At 57.3% G+C, this 17,547-nt stretch overlaps 6 protein-coding genes across 6 annotated transcripts; 3 read left to right on the top strand and 3 right to left on the bottom strand.

Moving 5' to 3' along the window:
- Positions 1-155: 155 nt before the first annotated feature.
- Positions 156-697, bottom strand: E0L32_001171 (uncharacterized protein; the record flags this gene model as incomplete). Its single annotated transcript, XM_031134514.1, has 2 exons — positions 156-436; positions 508-697. 2 exons carry the CDS (start codon positions 695-697, stop codon positions 156-158), a joined length of 471 nt encoding a protein of 156 aa, XP_030993064.1.
- A 1,799-nt stretch (positions 698-2,496) lies between these two features.
- On the bottom strand, positions 2,497-2,970 carry E0L32_001170 (uncharacterized protein; the record flags this gene model as incomplete). Its single annotated transcript, XM_031134503.1, has 1 exon — positions 2,497-2,970. One exon carries the CDS (start codon positions 2,968-2,970, stop codon positions 2,497-2,499), a length of 474 nt encoding a protein of 157 aa, XP_030993063.1.
- A 533-nt stretch (positions 2,971-3,503) lies between these two features.
- E0L32_001169 (uncharacterized protein) lies at positions 3,504-5,111 on the top strand (the record flags this gene model as incomplete). Its single annotated transcript, XM_031134492.1, has 1 exon — positions 3,504-5,111. The coding sequence occupies one exon, from the start codon at positions 3,504-3,506 to the stop codon at positions 5,109-5,111; it is 1,608 nt and encodes a 535-aa protein (XP_030993062.1).
- Positions 5,112-5,491: 380 nt separating this feature from the next.
- On the top strand, positions 5,492-7,468 carry E0L32_001168 (uncharacterized protein; the record flags this gene model as incomplete). The annotated part of the gene is made up of 1 exon (XM_031134481.1): positions 5,492-7,468. The coding sequence occupies one exon, from the start codon at positions 5,492-5,494 to the stop codon at positions 7,466-7,468; it is 1,977 nt and encodes a 658-aa protein (XP_030993061.1).
- A 637-nt stretch (positions 7,469-8,105) lies between these two features.
- On the top strand, positions 8,106-9,098 carry E0L32_001167 (uncharacterized protein; the record flags this gene model as incomplete). Its single annotated transcript, XM_031134470.1, has 2 exons — positions 8,106-8,196; positions 8,242-9,098. The coding sequence occupies 2 exons, from the start codon at positions 8,106-8,108 to the stop codon at positions 9,096-9,098; spliced, it is 948 nt and encodes a 315-aa protein (XP_030993060.1).
- Positions 9,099-10,914: 1,816 nt separating this feature from the next.
- Positions 10,915-12,273, bottom strand: E0L32_001166 (uncharacterized protein; the record flags this gene model as incomplete). Its single annotated transcript, XM_031134459.1, has 1 exon — positions 10,915-12,273. One exon carries the CDS (start codon positions 12,271-12,273, stop codon positions 10,915-10,917), a length of 1,359 nt encoding a protein of 452 aa, XP_030993059.1.
- Between the last annotated feature and the right edge of the window lie 5,274 nt (positions 12,274-17,547).

Below are 17,547 nucleotides of genomic sequence, written 5' to 3'. Positions count from 1 at the left end.
AGATGTACAATGAAAGAAGAGAAAGGTGTCTCGGAGGCAATCGGTTTGATTTCCTAAACCAGGGTTCAAAAGAGTGTGATTTGTGTAGTATGATGGCCCCAAGTGCCCACATGGTTGTGCTCCTAGCGTCCCGGCGGTGCTTGAAAGCCCAAGCCCTAGAGGCTTACAATCTTGTAGTCACCGTTGTACGAGCCATCAAAACTGATGCTTATATCTAAATAAGTCCAAAGTTCATTGCCGTTCTTAAGGTAGAACTTGATCTCGCCCTTGACAACGAGCAGGTCCACCTTGACCCCAACGCCATCCTGGAGCTGGCCATACAGGTTGCCCAGGCTGATGCCGGCGACGTACACATTGACGCCAAGCTCGAGGCTGGCGAGGTCGACGTAGCCGGTGACCTGGCCGTCGCGGTTAACCGCTCTGCTGGAAGACGGCTCTATGGTGTGGTGCGTGAGGATAGTCGAAACCTTACCTTGACCGGCCCGAGGCCCCAGTCGATCGATTTACGTCCCTCGACTTGGCTGGGCGGGGTACCTTGGGCGAGTTGCTTCTGCGTAGCCGTGTACTGCCCGTTGTCCGTCTGCGTAAGCTCGACGACGGCGCCTTGTATTACAGTCAACTCGGCATCCAAAAGAACTGGGAACAATACTTGAGAAAGAACGCAATGCTCACCAAGGGTTAGCTCCTGCTCGGACATGGTGGATTTCGATGTGGTGACTTGAGCTGCTTTTAGGTAGAGAGAAATTGTTCGTTGTGGGACTTGCTTGGTTCGAGAGATGAAGCCCAACCTGGATCCGGTGGAAACTGAGCGCCCTTTTATAGACGTTTCAAGCCAATTCTCTAAGAAGGAAGCCGGGGCATACTGCTTGGTGATCTCAGCGACATCGCGATCGAGATCACACAAAGATCGACAACAGGTTGCAAAGTCCTTCACCGCTCAGCCAGCCACAACTATGCGAGGCGAGGTCGTGTCTCACTGGACTGCAGCTCGATGGGCGCGCGCGTTCACAGCACAGCTGCATCACGATATCTTGGACAGATCATACGTAATCTCCAAAGCAACACTTCTGTGAAGACTGTCTGTATGCAGTGCTATAGAAGCGGAAACATGGCCACATTGGCCACATAGACCCAATAGATCGGCTCGGTCGCTGCACAACGGACCTCGTGGCGCTGGTGTGCCGGTGTCAGCCGTGTCATGGCTTGATCCCAGGATGCGATAGCTCATTTGACGCAGTAGCTGTCGAGACGCAGTCCGGTTATGCAGGGGCGCTGGGGGATGTCCGGTGTCGCTGAATGCGTGTTGATCATTCAGGACAAGCACATCTTAGACAGCCAATGATGTGGGTGTATCCGGATTAGCAAGCAGACCCTCTCGGACCATTGTAATACTTCAAGCATGTAGTTCGAGGATCGGATACATAGCAGGGGCTTCTGGAGGTGACCCGACACCGGGAGACAGATGCTGTGTACACGTAGCATCGGAGGCTGTGAGACATCTCAGCTTCTTCCCCGCCGACGAAATGCAGCCATCGTGCTGATCACTACGGAAAACTTACAGGGGCTATCCACTTCCGGACTGCTGTCGAAAGGTCCGATCCGACCGAATGGCATCGCTTTCGAAGGAATATGACACCGGTTGGCGGAGACAGACACGTATAGTTAACTGACCGGATGCTGCTTCACTTCATGCCTTTGGCGGCCTCCCTTCTAGCTCGCGTCTGGACGGGCGGCACTGATTGTTCTACACGAGAAACAACAAGATGGGGGCTACTTTCCCCTTCGTTAACCTACAGGGTGTTCCGTTGCAAAGCACGGAGCCCGCTCAGGTGCATGGATCGGCTGAGACATGGCCTGTCTGCTGTGGGCTGGAGAATGATCAAGCACCCAAGCCATCTGTGATCGCCTTCAACGCATGAACTTGGCAGACGGTTCTTCCGCTTTAAGCCCAAGTACTCTCTGCGTTGACTGAGCCATGTCTGAGTTCGTTCAAAAGACACAGGCCCAACGCATGCGAAGTCGGACTGAGCTATTCAACTTGAACCCGAAAGGCGGCCGACTCCTGACAGCTGAAAATGTGCGGCCACCTCGTCGGTTAAACAGACGCCAAATGTAGTCTGGCTGTCAACTGTACGCTGCAGTTCACACAATAGGTAGCATGTTTCTTGTTGCATATGTACAGCCTGGCAGTCAGTGTACTCTATTATTCTAGCTAAACAATCCAGTCTGTGGAGATCTTATCATACGTGTGGCATCGTCTATTATATCATACATGCAGATAGGTAGCCATTGTGATCCAGGATATCACATTTTGGCCGCCTTGAAGACTTCTGAACCAACTTATCGGAGGACCGGCTTGGAAGCCTGTTTCAGGATGCACGTTCGATGGGATTTGACCTCGGCAGAAGCCGATGATAAACTGATTCATATTCATTCATGTCCTAAGCTAGCCTTCATGCCAAGTGAACATGTACAGGCAAGGAGCCAAGGCAATGTCTACTGCCCCATGATGGACGCGTCGCCTTCGCACCAAACAACCTTGAGGTGGAACTTGGTTATCTTCCAAAGCCCATCACCTGCATCCCTGGCCAGGTCCACCCAATACATGCTGCCAGTGAGGAATCGAGTCGCTGTCGGGTTCAGCCCTTCTCCCTTGCGGTTGTGCTGAGCCAGAGCGTGACAGGTCACTGCAGCCGTGCTGGCGCCCTCTTTGGCACTGAGACGCACATTGCTCACCATGTGCGTGGTGTCGAGGCCGGCGCCAATGAACTGGAAGGTGGTTGCCAAGATGGTGTCGAGGCCCTCCACAGTAGACGTCTCGGTGAACTCATAGATGAAGGTGGCGTCTTTGTGCCAAGCCGATTCATAGATGGCTTTGTCATTGGCATCGAGGCCGACAATGCTGCGGTAGAGGGCGTCCGTAATGGCCTCGCGGTCTGGCAGGCCGAGGTTTGCTGGCAGGGCAGACATGGTGGTTGTTGGTGGTGGCGACGGATGTTTGACTGTAGTTGCTGAGGGCGACGAGATTGTTTCAAATGAAGAATTGGAGATGAGCAAAGATCATATCGAAGTTCAGAAATGAGGGAGAAGACTGTGCTGCCTTATATACTCCCCTGTTCTCGTCTTCTCCGTAGTCCAGAGAGAGGAGAACAGGCAAGGTCCTTCGTCTTACACGTTGACGCGCCTGAGCCACCGAAGCAGCAGGCCGACCATAAGCGGTCTAGCCTAAGCGCAATTGACCCAGATTTGGAGTAGTGGCTCTGCAATGCATTCACATCCTTATATCTTCTGCAATAGAGCGGCGGAGATGTCAAAGGTGGTGTGCACTCTCTCCGCCAATCAGGATCTGCAGGACTGGGGGCCACGCAGTATCTCTGCGCGTAAGCCGCGCAGTTGGGCACATCTTGCAAGCCATCCATCCATGTTCTCGAGAAATCTCACCGTACTCAGTAGCCAGGCGCTCGCCTGTCACGGCCCGATCATTACAATCCTTGAGTCCGCTCATGTCTGGCGCGAGGACAAAGACGGGTTGTTGGACATGCCGGTTGCGACGGAAGAAGTGCGATGAGGGTCTCCCGGCATGTTCGAGCTGCATATCCCGGGACCTTTACTGCTATGGGTATGGTGAGAAGCCTGCCTGGATGCTTAGCAAGGGGAACTGGCAGCAAGTTCTCGACTCGGACGAAGCCAAGGCCATCCGGAAGGGTGCCGAGAGGGCTTACACCCGCCGCAGACAGAGAAGGCTGCACGCTGGCCCTGCATCAGAGGCAGTCAGTGTCCTTGTGCAGGACCTGGGGGAACCAGCTCAGCCACATGCACCCTCGGATATGGTCACTAGTCCTGACCGCACGTGGTCCAATTGCGCCCAGACGCTGCGAGACTGCGACTACTCGCCGGACTACCAGTCCGTGCAGACCTTTCTGGAAGTGATCTTTCCACTCCAGTGGGGCTTCTTCAACCTCCACCGGCAGCCCAGCCGCAGATGGCTTTTCGATATGATCGTTGCCTCCGAGCCTCTGTACCATGCGTCTTGCGGACTGCGTATCTCGTTCGAATCGGGGGTCCAGTCTGGCGATACGAGCGGCCGCTGCCAAGTCACGCCAGCAGTTCGATCATCGCGGATGCTGGCGATGCGAGGGCTCCAGCCGTACCTCGCCGACATTGGGCAGGACCCCCTGAATGACACTTTACTCCGAAAGGCAACGCAAGCAATCGGGGTCATCCTGCTGCTGTCGAGTCTAGAGGTGTTTGGAGAAACTGAAGGGGCCTGGGAGGTCCATCAGAATGCTGCCGGATCAGTCCTGGATTTGATTGAGGCGAACCTGGCTCCGGCCACCAAGGCTGCTGGTGATATCGGCCCCATAGGCGAGCTGCTCGCAAGTCCGACGCCGTCCTTCGAGATCCGGGCCCTGGACTTTTTCGTCGTCACCTATGTGTGGACCGACATCTTCGCAGAAGCTACTCACGGCGAGACGTACAGTAAGCCTCGGAAATTCGACTACATCCCACTGCTCCAGAGCAACCTCATCGACGCTCGAAGCATCATGGGCTGCCGCAACTCGGTCATGACTGCCATCAAAGAAGTGAGCATGTTTGCTGCTTCGTTAGAACAGAAACAAAAAGACGATGCGGTCGACGCAGGGATTGCTTTGGCTTCTCATATCCAGGCTTTGATACAGGAGGCAACCTGCTCCTTCGACGTCTCATCAAAAGGCCCCGAGGCTGACAGCAAGTGGGTGACGCTTCTCCACGCACATGCTGCTCTGGTGTATCTGCACACAGTCGCCGCCCACGCATCTCTAGACCTCGGATTCGACATGCAAGAAACCGTGCTCGCCTGTGTTGAGCTGCTGGAGGCACTCCCCTATCGACTGTTTATCCGGGTCTGCTGGCCGTTCACAGTCACGGGCTGCATGGTCGAGGAGGCACATCAGCCCAGGTTTCGAGCCATGCTTGAGCGCGTAGAAGCTGCAGGGCATGTATTGGGCTTCACTTGGAAGGGCCTGATGGTCATGGAGGAATGCTGGCGACTCCGGCGATCCAAGCCGGAGAGTCTGTGGTGCTGGCGGACGACTGTAAAGCACATGCAGGCGCGGATACTGCTGATCTGAGATTGGGAAATTGATATTGAGGGAACTCCTTCATTTCGAAATATCAGTCCATTCGCTCGCCATAGAAAGTTGCGTATTGCCCTAGAGCATAACTGTGTAAAGTAGGAAATATTTCAATTTGAAGACAAGTCTGGATGGAAGCCACCGTGAGACTGGTATTAGTCAGCCCCACAGCTCGGGGTTGTCATCGGCGGTCGCTCCACAACTTTGCGCAAATGTTCAGTTCCGTAGTGGAAAGCTGCCAAGTCGGCGCGCAATACCTCGCTACCTGGCTGAACCTGCGCTTCACGTCGATGACCATGATAGACTGAACCTCACACGACCTGGGTGAACTCTCCTTCTATCCGAACGCCGCGCGCGCTTCGGCAGCCGCTGCCGCCATGTCCGCCAAGCGCCACCGCTCTCTCGTTGACTACGACGACGACGATGATGACGACGTCCAAGACACGGTCCAGTCAGCGCACACCTCGCGCCCGCCATCGAAACGACCTCGTACCACCGGCGCATCACATATAAAGCATGCCGCATCGTCTTCTTCCGCAGACCGGATCTCCCGACTCTCCGACGAGCTCCTCCTTCGTATCCTCTCCTTCCTGCCACTCCCGAGCCTGCTCACCGCCGCGCCCGTCTCGCACCGCTTCGCCCGCCTGGCCGCCGACTCGCAGCTGTGGAAGGCGTACTACTACGAGCGCTTCGTGCTGCCGCGCGCCATGCGCATCCCGGGCTTCCGCGAGAGCAAGGGGTCGGGCAGGTGGGGCGAAGGAGACCACAAGCTGCATTACTCGGGTCGGAGGAGGCTGTGGGCGGACGGGAGGAGAGGCGGTCTCGTGCGGGAGGCCGCGAGGGGCTCGTCGGTGCTGGCTCACGTGCCGGACGAGGGCGAGAGGGTGGACTGGAGGAAGCAGTACAAGCTGAGGCACAACTGGTCGCGGGGCAAATGCGCCGTGGAGGAGCTCAAGATCGGACTAGATGCCGACGCGCCCGAGGAGGTGGAGGGGAGGCGCATGCTGGTCAAGGTCATTGAAGGCACCGCTATCACAGTCGATGCAAAGTCGGGCCTGAGGGCCTGGGATCTAAAGACCAAGGACCTGCTGGCCCAAGTCGAGCTCGGCGACGACGAAACGGCCGCGCCGACATGCGTGGCGGTGGACGACCACCTTTTTCATCACAAGTCACTGGATCTCGCGGTCGGATTTGTCGACGGCAGCTTTGGCGTGTGGAAGCTGGATTTGCAAGCCGCCCGGTTCGACCAGAGATATTGGCATCAAAAGTCCAGCAACGGCGAGCTGATCGGGATGGCGTATTCCCACCCTTATCTTCTGACGGCAACCGAGTCGGTTCTCGTCTCTCTCTACACCTTTGACGGCCCATCGGAGAGCGATGGCGACGCGCTGGATGAAAATACCACGAACGGAGCAAAAGACCTCGAGGCGACGAATGACGATAGGCTGGAGGATAGAGGCGTCAAAGGATTGGCACAACCAACCTCCTCAGGTATCCATGACCAGAACGGTAGAGGGAAGCTCCGCCCTGCATACCTGCTCACCTCATTACGGTCGCACACATCGAGACCACCGCTGGCGCTCTCTATACGGAGGACGGCGGCGACCACGATTGCTTCAATAGCATACACATTCTCGACCCGCCAGGGATGGTCGATAGGCATACAAGACCTGCACATCAGAGCACCGAGCACGAAGCTCGGGGCCATTCCGGAAGTCACCACCACGCGCCTCGCCTACACGCCGCCCATCACATCGGGCAGGCCGTCCATACCGTCGAGCTCGCCGCCGTCCACACCGCCGCGGAGGTCTGGCACGATCCGAGACGTCGTCGAGTCCTCTCCCGCCGCACCGCCTAGGATCTCTGCGATGGCCGACGAGCCCGGCCCGAGGAGCCTATGCTACACGCACCCGTACCTCCTGGCCACGCTGCCCGACAACACGCTGATCTTGCACCTGTGCACGTCCAACGCGTCGACGCTGTCGGTCTCGCCGGGGATCCGGCTGTGGGGCCACACCTCGGGGATCAGCGACGCCGAGATCACGGCCCGCGGCAAGGCCGTCAGCGTGAGCAGCCGCGGGGACGAGATGCGGGTGTGGGAGCTCGAGGGCCGGCCCAGCGCGGCGTTTAGCTCGCGCAGCGTGGAGATCCGGCCCAGCGCCGCGTCTGGGGGCGACGTCGATGGAGAGGGCACCACGCCGCCTCCTTTTCCTCAGTCTCGGTCTCAGCCTCAGGGCGAGGGCAGCGACTGGGACGAGAGGCGCAACTGGGTCGGGTTCGACGACGAGATGGTGATTGTGCTCAAGGAGTCGAAGCAGGGGAGGGAGAGTCTTTTGGTCTATGATTTCACGTGAACTGGGTCGTATGTGAGCAGCAGATAGCTGGATATATGAAGAAATACATGATACAGTGCTGCCTTGTAGACAAATGCAGACAACATGAAGCAAGCCGATCCAACTGAAAGCAGTGCGGACCATTCTCTCCTGGAATTGTTCCAGAAGACCGCCGATCGGCAGCCACAGGGGCCACTGGGCCACCCCACAGCGCGCCGGAGGGTGTCTTAGCGGGTGTCTCTTAGCGGGTGGCTAACCCCACACAGGCAGCCAACGTCACTGTGACTGGGCTCCGCATATCCATTTCGTCATGACTTACACCAAAGTCAAAAGGTGCAATTGGGGGTGAGGAGGGTTGAAGGAGGAACAGCATCAAAAAGAAAGGTGCTTCTCAGTGATTCCTCGATCCAATTGATCTATCCGATAAGTAAGGTCGATTGGGTGTATTTGGTCTCTCGTCATGATCTCATCACCAGCCAACCTCATTCTTCGACTCAATAAAGCCTCTGCCACCACCACCACCACCACTGCCAACACCTTTTCAAAAGCTGCAAGCACAGTCTTTCTCCCATTCTCACAACGAAGTTCACTATCCTCCTTCACGCCAATATCACCATCATTCTCATATCGCTTCCAGCCACACCAGAAACCAGCCACCATGTCCACCCAGAGCAGAGCGGCAGCAAGCCACGACGAGTTCAACCGCAACAGCCTCTTCAACATGAAGGGCCGCGTCGCCCTCGTCACAGGTCAGTCATAGATCTCCTCCTTGCAATGCATCAACATACATATAGGCTCAGAGACTTACGCTCTCCATTCTCCAGGCGCCGGCACCGGCATCGGCCTCATGGCCACGCAGGCCCTCGCCGTCAACGGCGCCAAGGTCTACATCGCCGGCCGCAGCACGGACAAGCTCGACAACGTCGTCGAGACGTACGGCCGGGACATCGAGGGCGAGATCATCCCGCTGCAGGGCGACGTGACCGACAAGGCCGACGTGGCCAGGCTCGCCGCGGAGCTCGCCCGCCGCGAGGAGTGCCTGTGCATCCTCGTCAACAACGCCGGCGTCTCGTCGGCCAGCCTGACCACCGAGACCGAGGCGGCCGGACTGCAGGCGGCCGAGGAGCTCAGGCGCAACCTGTTTGACACGGACAAGACGACGCTCGAGGACTGGGTCGACGTGTACAGGACCAACGTGGCGTCCGTCTTCTTCGTGACGACGGCCCTGCTCCCGCTGCTGCAAAAGTCGAGCGAGCGCCACGACGGCTGGTCGGGCACCGTCATCAACATCACGTCCATCTCGGGGCTCATCAAGTCGGCGCAGCACCACTTCTCGTACAACGCCTCCAAGGGCGCCGCCGTGCAGCTGACGCGCATGCTGGCCGCCGAGGTGGCCAACAGCGGGCTCAAGGTGCGCATCAACAGCATCGCCCCGGGCGTCTTCCCCTCGGAGATGACCACCAAGGAGGAGAGCGACGAGTACCAGAAGAGCCACATCCCCAAGGAGAAATACGCCGACAAGGTGCCCGCCGCCCGCCCCGGCCGCGACGAGGACATGGCCCAGGCCGTGCTCTTCTTGGCCGCCAACCAGTACCTCAACGGCCAGACGGTGGCGGTCGACGGCGGGTACACGCTGGCGGCGGGCATGTAGTTTTGTGCGGACAGGCGACGGGCTTTGTAATATGTATACGATGTGTAGCTCCTCACCAATTGACGAGTAACTGTTTCAATGACGGGATCTGCAATACCCCCCAATTGTCTTGCTATCATTTCGGCTGTGCTGTGCTTAAGCTGCATGTTCCCACCAGGTAACTACTGTACTGCAACACGCAGAGCTGGCCATCAATTGCGTCAACTCCCCATTCCATGAGAATTGCGTTCTATTTACCTCCCAACATTGCCGTGCGTGATGTGTAGAGCACATCATCACCTCGACGATGCTAGCACCACGGAGAGATGCGACCGTAGCGAGGCCAGCCAGCGATGACATCAGTCAGTCCAGCCAGACCAAAAAACCCACCCACCACCATCAAGATCAGACAGGGCTCCCCCCTGCGCCAATAGCGCCGTTTGAGTTGCCCACGCCCGCATCAAGATCGGCACTAGAGCAAGGGACAGCCGCTCCGCCGCGCGGGAGCCGAGAGTCATAGCGTCCCTGTCAAAAAAAGGGTTTAAGCATGGGGCGGATTGATGTACACCGTTGATAAGATAGGGCTGAAGAACAAACCAGAGATCACCGGCATTCGAATTCGCTACGGGGGATGGGCTACGGATCACGGCCGAATCGCCAGCCTTGTGTCGACTTGTCACTGATGCCATTTCACTCTTCATACGTACAGTCTCAAAAGGTTCCACAGGTGTTTGAATTCATCGGGCAGCTTGCACTTGCCCCAAAATGGTAGAATAATGAATGTGTATTGCAAATATTGCTTCCCTGCGGCCGTTTTCGGTCGAGACATACAGGTGTTTGTCTCTTGCGAGGCCTTCGCCAGGGTGCAGTCCAAGAAGTCAATCAACAAAACGCTGCCAGCGGACCAGAGGGTTCCTCAGTCAGTGACAGTGCCACATGTCGAAGCCCTCGGCGAGAAAACAAGTCCATGCCGCCAATAGAGCACCCGCCTCGGGTCACTGACAGCTACCAAGAAGGGAAACAAAGGAAATAGAAGAATCCTCCTCTTGATGAGGACGGCATTCTTGATAAATGGGGGGGTATCTGTCATATATCCTTCCTAATGCCCTGATGATCCACCCTTCTCATAACTGGACAAGAGAAACCCAGTGTCTCCTTCCCTGGGCGTCCAATCCCCAAGCACATAAACAAAACGCCGATCTTGTCATGCGAGAGCACTGGAGGGGGGAATCGCAAGAAAAAAAGAAAAAAAAAAAAGAAAAAGAAAAGACATATCCTGATCCTTCCAATCCTTCCAAAGGGCCCCCAACCGATGATGCAGATAACAGGGGGAAAACCGTGGATATCCATGATGAAACTCGTGTAGAAAGGGGAGTGGAGTGACTGGGGTTCATGTTGGACCAGGACAAAAGCAGTCAAAGTCGATGTGTTGAACGTCGCACTCCGGGTATCACTGTATATGAGAATCCCTGATGCCATATTATTCCGAAATTCGAAAGAGAAGTCCTGATGGTGATGTGATAAAAGTAAAGTTTCGGGTGCCGGAGAAAGCAGATCCCTGCAGAGTCGGAGAGTCGTAGAATCGCAAGCAGAACCAGCTGGAGAGAAAGTCCCCAAGCAAAGAGAAAAAGGATCCTGGATAATCAGGTCGACTGGGGGGATATCAAGAATCGCACGAATAAAGGAACAGAAAAACAAAGGTCGTAAACATGTCGACATGAGAATAGTCGTGGTGATCAGTGGGAGATCGTCACACTAAGATGCAAGGTGGTGTGGCGGGTGGCAATCCATACCAGACGGATCGCTCCCTGTACCCGCAGAGGAAGATAGCCGTGCTTTATTTGCCGGCAGCAGCGAGGTGCGGCTTCATCCAGGCGAGGTTGAGCCAGTCCACCTTGTCGTACGCCGTCCAGAGCTTCGAGGCCTTGTTGACATCGATCTTGCAGGCCTGCTGGGCATCCGTCTTGCGGAACTCCTTGGGCTTGGTAGCACACTCGAGCCGGCTCATGAAGATGCGGCGCTTGCTCGTGAGGTACGTGGCGCAGTCAAGACGCAGGCTCGCCGCCAGCTGAAGCTCGTCCGGGTGCAGCAGGTGCCGGTGGGGGTCGTTGGAGAGGTCCAGCGGGTTGCCCTTCCAGTCGATCTTGAGGCTGTTTGGCTTGTTGGGCAGCGAGCTCAGCGGAGGACAGTAGTCGGGAAGCAGGTGGAAGTCCTTGTCCTCGCGGCTGGGGGCCACGGGCCGGCTCCGAGGCTCGGGAGTCGCACTCGGGAGGCGCTTTCCCGTGCTGGCGTGGTTCGGCGGCGTCGTGCTCGACAGCGGCGCAATGCGTTGCGGAGAGGGCCGCTGGGGAGCGATGCGCTGAGGAGCAGGGCGAGCCCTGGGCTTGACGATCTTGTCGGCCTTGGAGGCACGGGGAGCAGGGCGCGGGGGCTTGGCAGCGATGCCCCGTGCTATGATTTCCTTGGCCGGGAGCACGGGCTGCAGGTGGCTCCTCCGCTCGGCGCTGGCCTTGCGGTCGGCGCGGAGGAACTCGCGCTCCTTGCGTAGCCATCCCTTGGGGTTGTTTGCGAACTTCTCCATGACGGCCGACTTGAAGAAGAGAGCCAACTCATAGTCCTCTCGCTCTGGCGGAGTGGCCTTGCGGAAGAGGTTCGCAGGACGGGAGGCGACGTGCTCGTCGACCAGCTGCTGGGCGTCGTCCTTCGACTGCTCGTCCGGCCCGAAAAGCGGCTGCGGAGGGCTGGAGGCGATGTCGCTGCTGGGATAGAGAATCGGGTCTCTGAGACCGGCGCCCGCAGCGGGGACCGGGTCGATTGTGTTGGAGGCCCTGGTGAAGGGCGAGATGGGGGGCGACAAGAGCGGTTTGGGGCCGCCGGCCTTCTTGTCCGCCCGAGCGTCTGCCACGGCTCCTCGCATTGCTGAGTAATTGGAGAAGTTCTCGAACGGTGCAAGCTCAGGCGGCGACATGAGGCTGTTGATGTCGAGCGGCTTCTTGAACTCGGCTGGTCCTGCGGCAGGCGCGTCTGCCATGTCGACATCGCCGTCCTGCCTCGTAGAAGGAGAGGACGGGTGCGATTGCGAGGCAGCAAGAGTGGGAGACCAGAGGCGGGACGAATTGAGAGCAGGGCTGGGCTCCGAGAGGGCAGGGCTGCTGCGCTGGTCCAATGGCGCGCAGATTATGGTTTTGTCAGCCATGGTTGGCGAGAAGTTATGCTCGCTCTTGGGGCTGCCTAACGTGGCGAATCGTAACTTGCGGAGGTATGCTCGCTCTGCAGACAAAGGCAATTGGTTGACTTTGGCGAGTTGGTCGAGTCGAAGTTTAATAGAACAATCGACGCGGGACGGACAAAGTCAATAAGTAGAAGAGAGGATTGATGGCAAGAAGAAAAGAAGGAGAAGGAGGAGAAGAAGAAGAAGTAGTCGAGCAGGCAAGAAAGAGAGCAGCGTCAGTCAGCAGGATTGATCAATTGCGCTGTGGCCCACGAGGGTGGTGGCAGGAGGTGTTCGGATTTAAGTTGCTTCTTTGTGGTGGTGGTGGTGGTGGAAGCAAGTAGTACCTATGTAGTGGGTGGTGGGTGTTTGCTGGGTGGAGGTAGGCAACAGCTCTTTACTCCCGCATCCGTCGTCGGACTTAGTGCAGATTGGGCAGGAAGGGCCTAGGCTTCTTCTGCTTTGTTGCAACTGATGACTCCTCAGTCATTGACAAGCGGCTTGCCGTCTATTGTGTGGCTGCTATTGTTGATGCTGGTAGTCCGCCCCATATGGGTGGATGGCTGCTGCATTGACTTCTCGGGGGATCGAGGCGTTGGGCTTGGGCGATAAGGCGATAAGTCCCGTCGTAGAGTGGTGGTAAAGTCAAGTGATGACAGCGTGTGCACACACGTTGTCGCAACGATAATAGTAGATTGCCGAACAGCAAGTACAGAGAGAGAGAGGGGACTCAAGCGTCAAGAGGCTGCAGCAGGGTGCAAGCTGTTCCTGCGCTGTGCTGGACCGTCGTGGTTGTTGATGGAATCGCGGTGGAAGGTGGGCGAATTGTGCTGGTGGCGAATAAGTCCGTCGACCCTCCGGCAAGACGCGCGCGCAATTGAGTTTAGTCACAATGGATGACGAAGGACCGAATTGACTGCTGCTAGGGCGGCAGCTAGCGACAATGAGAGAGGCAAAACAAGAGGGGAGCAAAAAAAGAGAGGGCGTGTTGAAGGGAAGGAAATGGAGAGAAGCGGAATATTAAGTAGTAGGGCAAGGCAGTTGGGAGATTGGCAGCAGGAGGAGCAGGAGGAGGACGAGGGACTCAATAAGACACAGAGAGAGGGAGGAGGAGGAGGAGGAAGATTGGGGGGACGCCCGAAGAGGGGGGTGCCGCCAACAGAGAGCACGAGCGAGAGAGAATGAGAGAGTTGAGACGATTACCAGAGAGAGGGAGGGACGGTAGGGCACCAGCGCTCTCTGGCCCTCTCTCTTCCTCTCTCCCTCTCCCTTGGTCATCACCTCTCTCCCGCTGCCGCTGCTCGCTCGCACACTGGTCAATTGGACGAAACCGGATGGGCAGCAGGGCAGTCGTTTGGCGGCGGCGGCAGCACCAGTCCCTCTCCAGTCCCTCTCCAGTCCCCTCTCCAGCGTGTTGCGCCAACAATGTTCCAGCACCGCCCTGCCCTCCACCCATCTCGTCACCAGTTGGCCGCGACAGCCCGCCGCATCCAGTCAGGAGGACAGGGATTGGGCGACAAGGCCGGCGGTTGGACGTGGGAACAGCTCCTAGATAGTTACAACACACTGGACACTGGGTGCATGGCCACCCGTGGCCGACGAGCCCATCCGTGAGGGGGGTGTGGAAAGCGACGGGACTGGGGCGTGTGCGTCGTCTTGTCGCAAACCCGAATCTGCAACTGATGCAAGCTCTGGTGCGGGCGTGTAAGAGTCACACGAAGGATGCCAATTTAGTCACCCCGCCGCACCTCCTGCGCTCACTAAAAAAGCCACCACACACCCCCCTCCCCCCCCCTGGCCCCCCTGGTCACTCGCCCAGGTCAGCCAGCCAGTCATCTGCTCCCCCATCCCGCTACCCCGGTCCATCAGGCAAAAACGGAGTCTGCCTGCAGCGACACCAGCGCAAGTACCTTTTGCGTGTTCCCAAGTACCTGCGACGGACGCATCCAGGCATACTGAAGACGGTTTTGGCATGTGCTGGGACTCCCCCTCCAATGACGTTGTTCGGTACTTGTCCTGCTACACACCAGTCCTTGCAGAAGAAAGCACCCTGGCGTTTCGGTGTACTTGTAGCAGAGAGACCCAATTCCGCCAATTGACCACTCAAACATGCATTTGTGCTCCAATTGAGAAGCCGTAGCAGAGATCCCCGCTTAGGGCGCATGTGCAGTGCCTGCTGTCTGTGTGTGCAGTGCAACTACGAGTACAGCGAACAAGTATGGATGTACGCAGCCAACGCAGGAGCAGAAACAGACCAGCCTGAAGCAGCCCTCCAAGAGGCCGCCACGCGGTCCGTTTTAGGGTTGCCCCTCCCAAACCCACTCGAGATGGACCCGCCCCAGACGACGTTGACTGACGTTGACGTCGACTACTTGTACATGCAATGCCAGGCCAGGCCTCCACTGCAGGCGGTGAGAGGGCTTCAATTGGCGCCGGCGCCGGCGTTGGCTACGGCCTGCCTAGCAGGCTACGTACGGGCCAAGTATTTGCGATTGCACGCCCGCGATTTTACTTTTGCTTCCGCTCTCTGGACTGTGTTGAATCGAGTGACACGAGGAGAGAGCAGAGCAAGTCTGCAAAGGCAATGAACGCTGAAGATCTTGCAATGGAAGAGGGGAGAAGTAGTGCGGTCGTGTCCCGAACCAGGAACGGGACAAAGAAGAGGTCCTTCACCACCAGGCTTCGAAAGCATGGCATGCACAGAAATAATACTGGGGGCCTAGCAGTCCACTTGGCCAGGTAAGAGAGGGTTCAAGGTCCATGGTCGTCTCCCGCAAATTTGTCCTGAGGATATGGGACGAGGAGAGACCGCTCGACAGCCACACGCGGTTCGCGAGACAGGCGCATGAGCAGGCCCTGCTGCTGGTTCCACCATTCATATCCACTTGGACACGATTCATGATCGGGGATTTTGACGCAAAGTGTAGATTGCCAATTAGCAGAGTGGTTTATCGATGCACGCAAAGGAACCATGGTTGCCTGGTACGCTCCTCTCGTGTCATGGACCGGACTGGCACCTCTCTGCTAGGAATTGGGACACTCTTGATTGCATGATTGCACGGGACCAGGTTGCGATATGGGAGCCCAGAAGAACATGGACACAGAGACTCCTTGTACGAGAAGGAAAAAGTAGTTACCAGAGCCCACTGTCGACACAGAGTTGGTACGAAGTACAGTATCATGCCTGGGCAGAGCCCATTGACCGCACGCCACAGCCACAAGGCACGTCCAGACTTACTGGATGCAGGACCTGGTACGTATTAGCTTGACCTCTTAGCCAACTAGGATTCTGCATGGCAAGAAACAAGAAATACTTCTTTAGGGTAGTGGTTTTGCAGAGATGCAATCGCCAGCAACGGGTGCGCGTGCATTGCCTAAGCTAGCACCGCCTTGTGTTGCGTGTGTGCCCCAGCTCTGGGGGCGAGTATCCTCCCAGTGCCCTTACACTTGCGTAACAAGGTTTTCCCCGACTGATTGACCAATTCTAGGGCAGACTGCACGCAGAGAAAAGCTGGCGTGCAGAGGAGCTGGAGGGCGTGTGTGGATCGTGAGAAGGGGCTTCGCCACTGTGGAATCACAAACCAAAATGCAGCAGCACCAGGGAAGATGCCAGCAAGCAGAAACACGGAATTGGCCAATCAGGACCGGCCAGCGCCAGAAGAAGCGGGTTTGCACGGGCTTGGGAGCCCGATGGCGAGGATGACGACAGGCCGGACGGGGCTGTGAGTCATCCTCCTCTCATGCCCTCATGCTCTCGTCCTGGCCCATCCTTGGATGAACGGGTTACAGAATTCGCCAGTTGCCTGGAGAACTTGGACTCTCGCTGGCCAGAATCGAGGAATGGCTGGGCCTGCGGTCATGTGCCCGCCTGCCACGCATCAATTTGAAACACCGCGACTGCCCCGTTGGGGTGTAGCGCCGACGATAGCGCTATCATTTATCAATAACAGCCCTGGATAAGTGCGCAGAACAAACGTCCCACGGCGCAACTTACAGGGAGCAAGTACCCCTCCAAGTCCCTCCCCAGTGCTCTCGGGGGCCCAAGTCGCGGTACCTCCCTTCTGAGATGCGGTACCTGGGCCTCCTGTAGAGGGAATCTGCAGTGGAATACTTTTGGAAGGTCCAGTGGAGGCAGGTCCGGCGTGCTGCGTGCATCATCGTCCCCACGCTTAGAAATCCAGCCTGGCGGATTCCATTCCACCCTGGTCCATCATCTTGAATCATCCCGCTGGACGCCTCAATTGCGCCGACCGATACAGGGCGGCGATAAGCATGTCGACTCGGTGGCTATCCGCGGAGCCCATTGCCCACCGACAATACGATCTGGGCTGTCAATGGGCTTTGCTGCAAACCGGATTCCGATGACCTAAAATCCGATACTAGCAATTGGTCTCGTTCTCGGACCAGGCGGGAGGATCAAGGCAGAAGAGGAACCAAGACGACAGCTTTCTGCGACACTGTTCCGATGGGTCCGACTTCACTCAGGCCGTGTCCCATTCGTATCCAGCCACGGCCCAGAGGACGGTGGACTGTTGTCTCCAGAGGGTTGACCGACTGGGTGGCTCAATTGGTGGCTTTGACTGGTGCCTCGACCTGCGAGATCGATCTGATGATTCCACGACACAGGTTCGCCCTCCCCTCGCTCGGATCATGGCAAGACCCCAAGACAAATCCATCATTTGCCCGCCACCGGCAAAAGTCTTTGTGTAATGGACAGACCGGCAGGTCATACACGTCAATTCGAGCCGAGTGGTAAACCAAGGACAGCATTGAGGCAGCCCACACCACCCAGCGCCTCTCGCTCGTCGGCAACCATCCTCCACCCATCCCGGAACCTTTCGCTCCAGGCACGTCCGCCGATACCTGAGGCTGTTGTCCGCCGCCCCGTCGCAAGTCTTGTATCGCAATGCGCCCTCTCTGGCCGCGTCATTCTCGGCTGCCTTGAGGAGATGCTCGAGAGAGAAGAGTCCAGAGCGCGTACCCATTGACTTCCAATTGTACTGCTGGCAATAGCAACAAGCCGAGAGAGTTCCCCGGTGACAGCAGCTAGCACCTACTCACCCACTCACCCACTCACCTGCATCACCAGCAGAGATGCATCTCAGGAGTGGCCTCTGACAGTTCCCACCAATGGAACAGTGAACTGGCGCAATGTTTCCAGCCTACCCGTATAGGCCAAGCGCCCTGTCACACTCGCCAGCCCGTGGATGAGACAGAGGTCGCAGCGTGGGAGACGTCGATCGCACATGACCCCAGACC

This window comes from Thyridium curvatum (genome assembly GCF_004353045.1).
Source record: "Thyridium curvatum strain D216 chromosome Unknown NODE_4_length_842636_cov_84.159710, whole genome shotgun sequence".
NCBI classification, from domain to species: Eukaryota; Fungi; Ascomycota; class Sordariomycetes; order Thyridiales; family Thyridiaceae; genus Thyridium; species Thyridium curvatum.
This window is presented reverse-complemented; position numbering and strand designations above follow the sequence as displayed.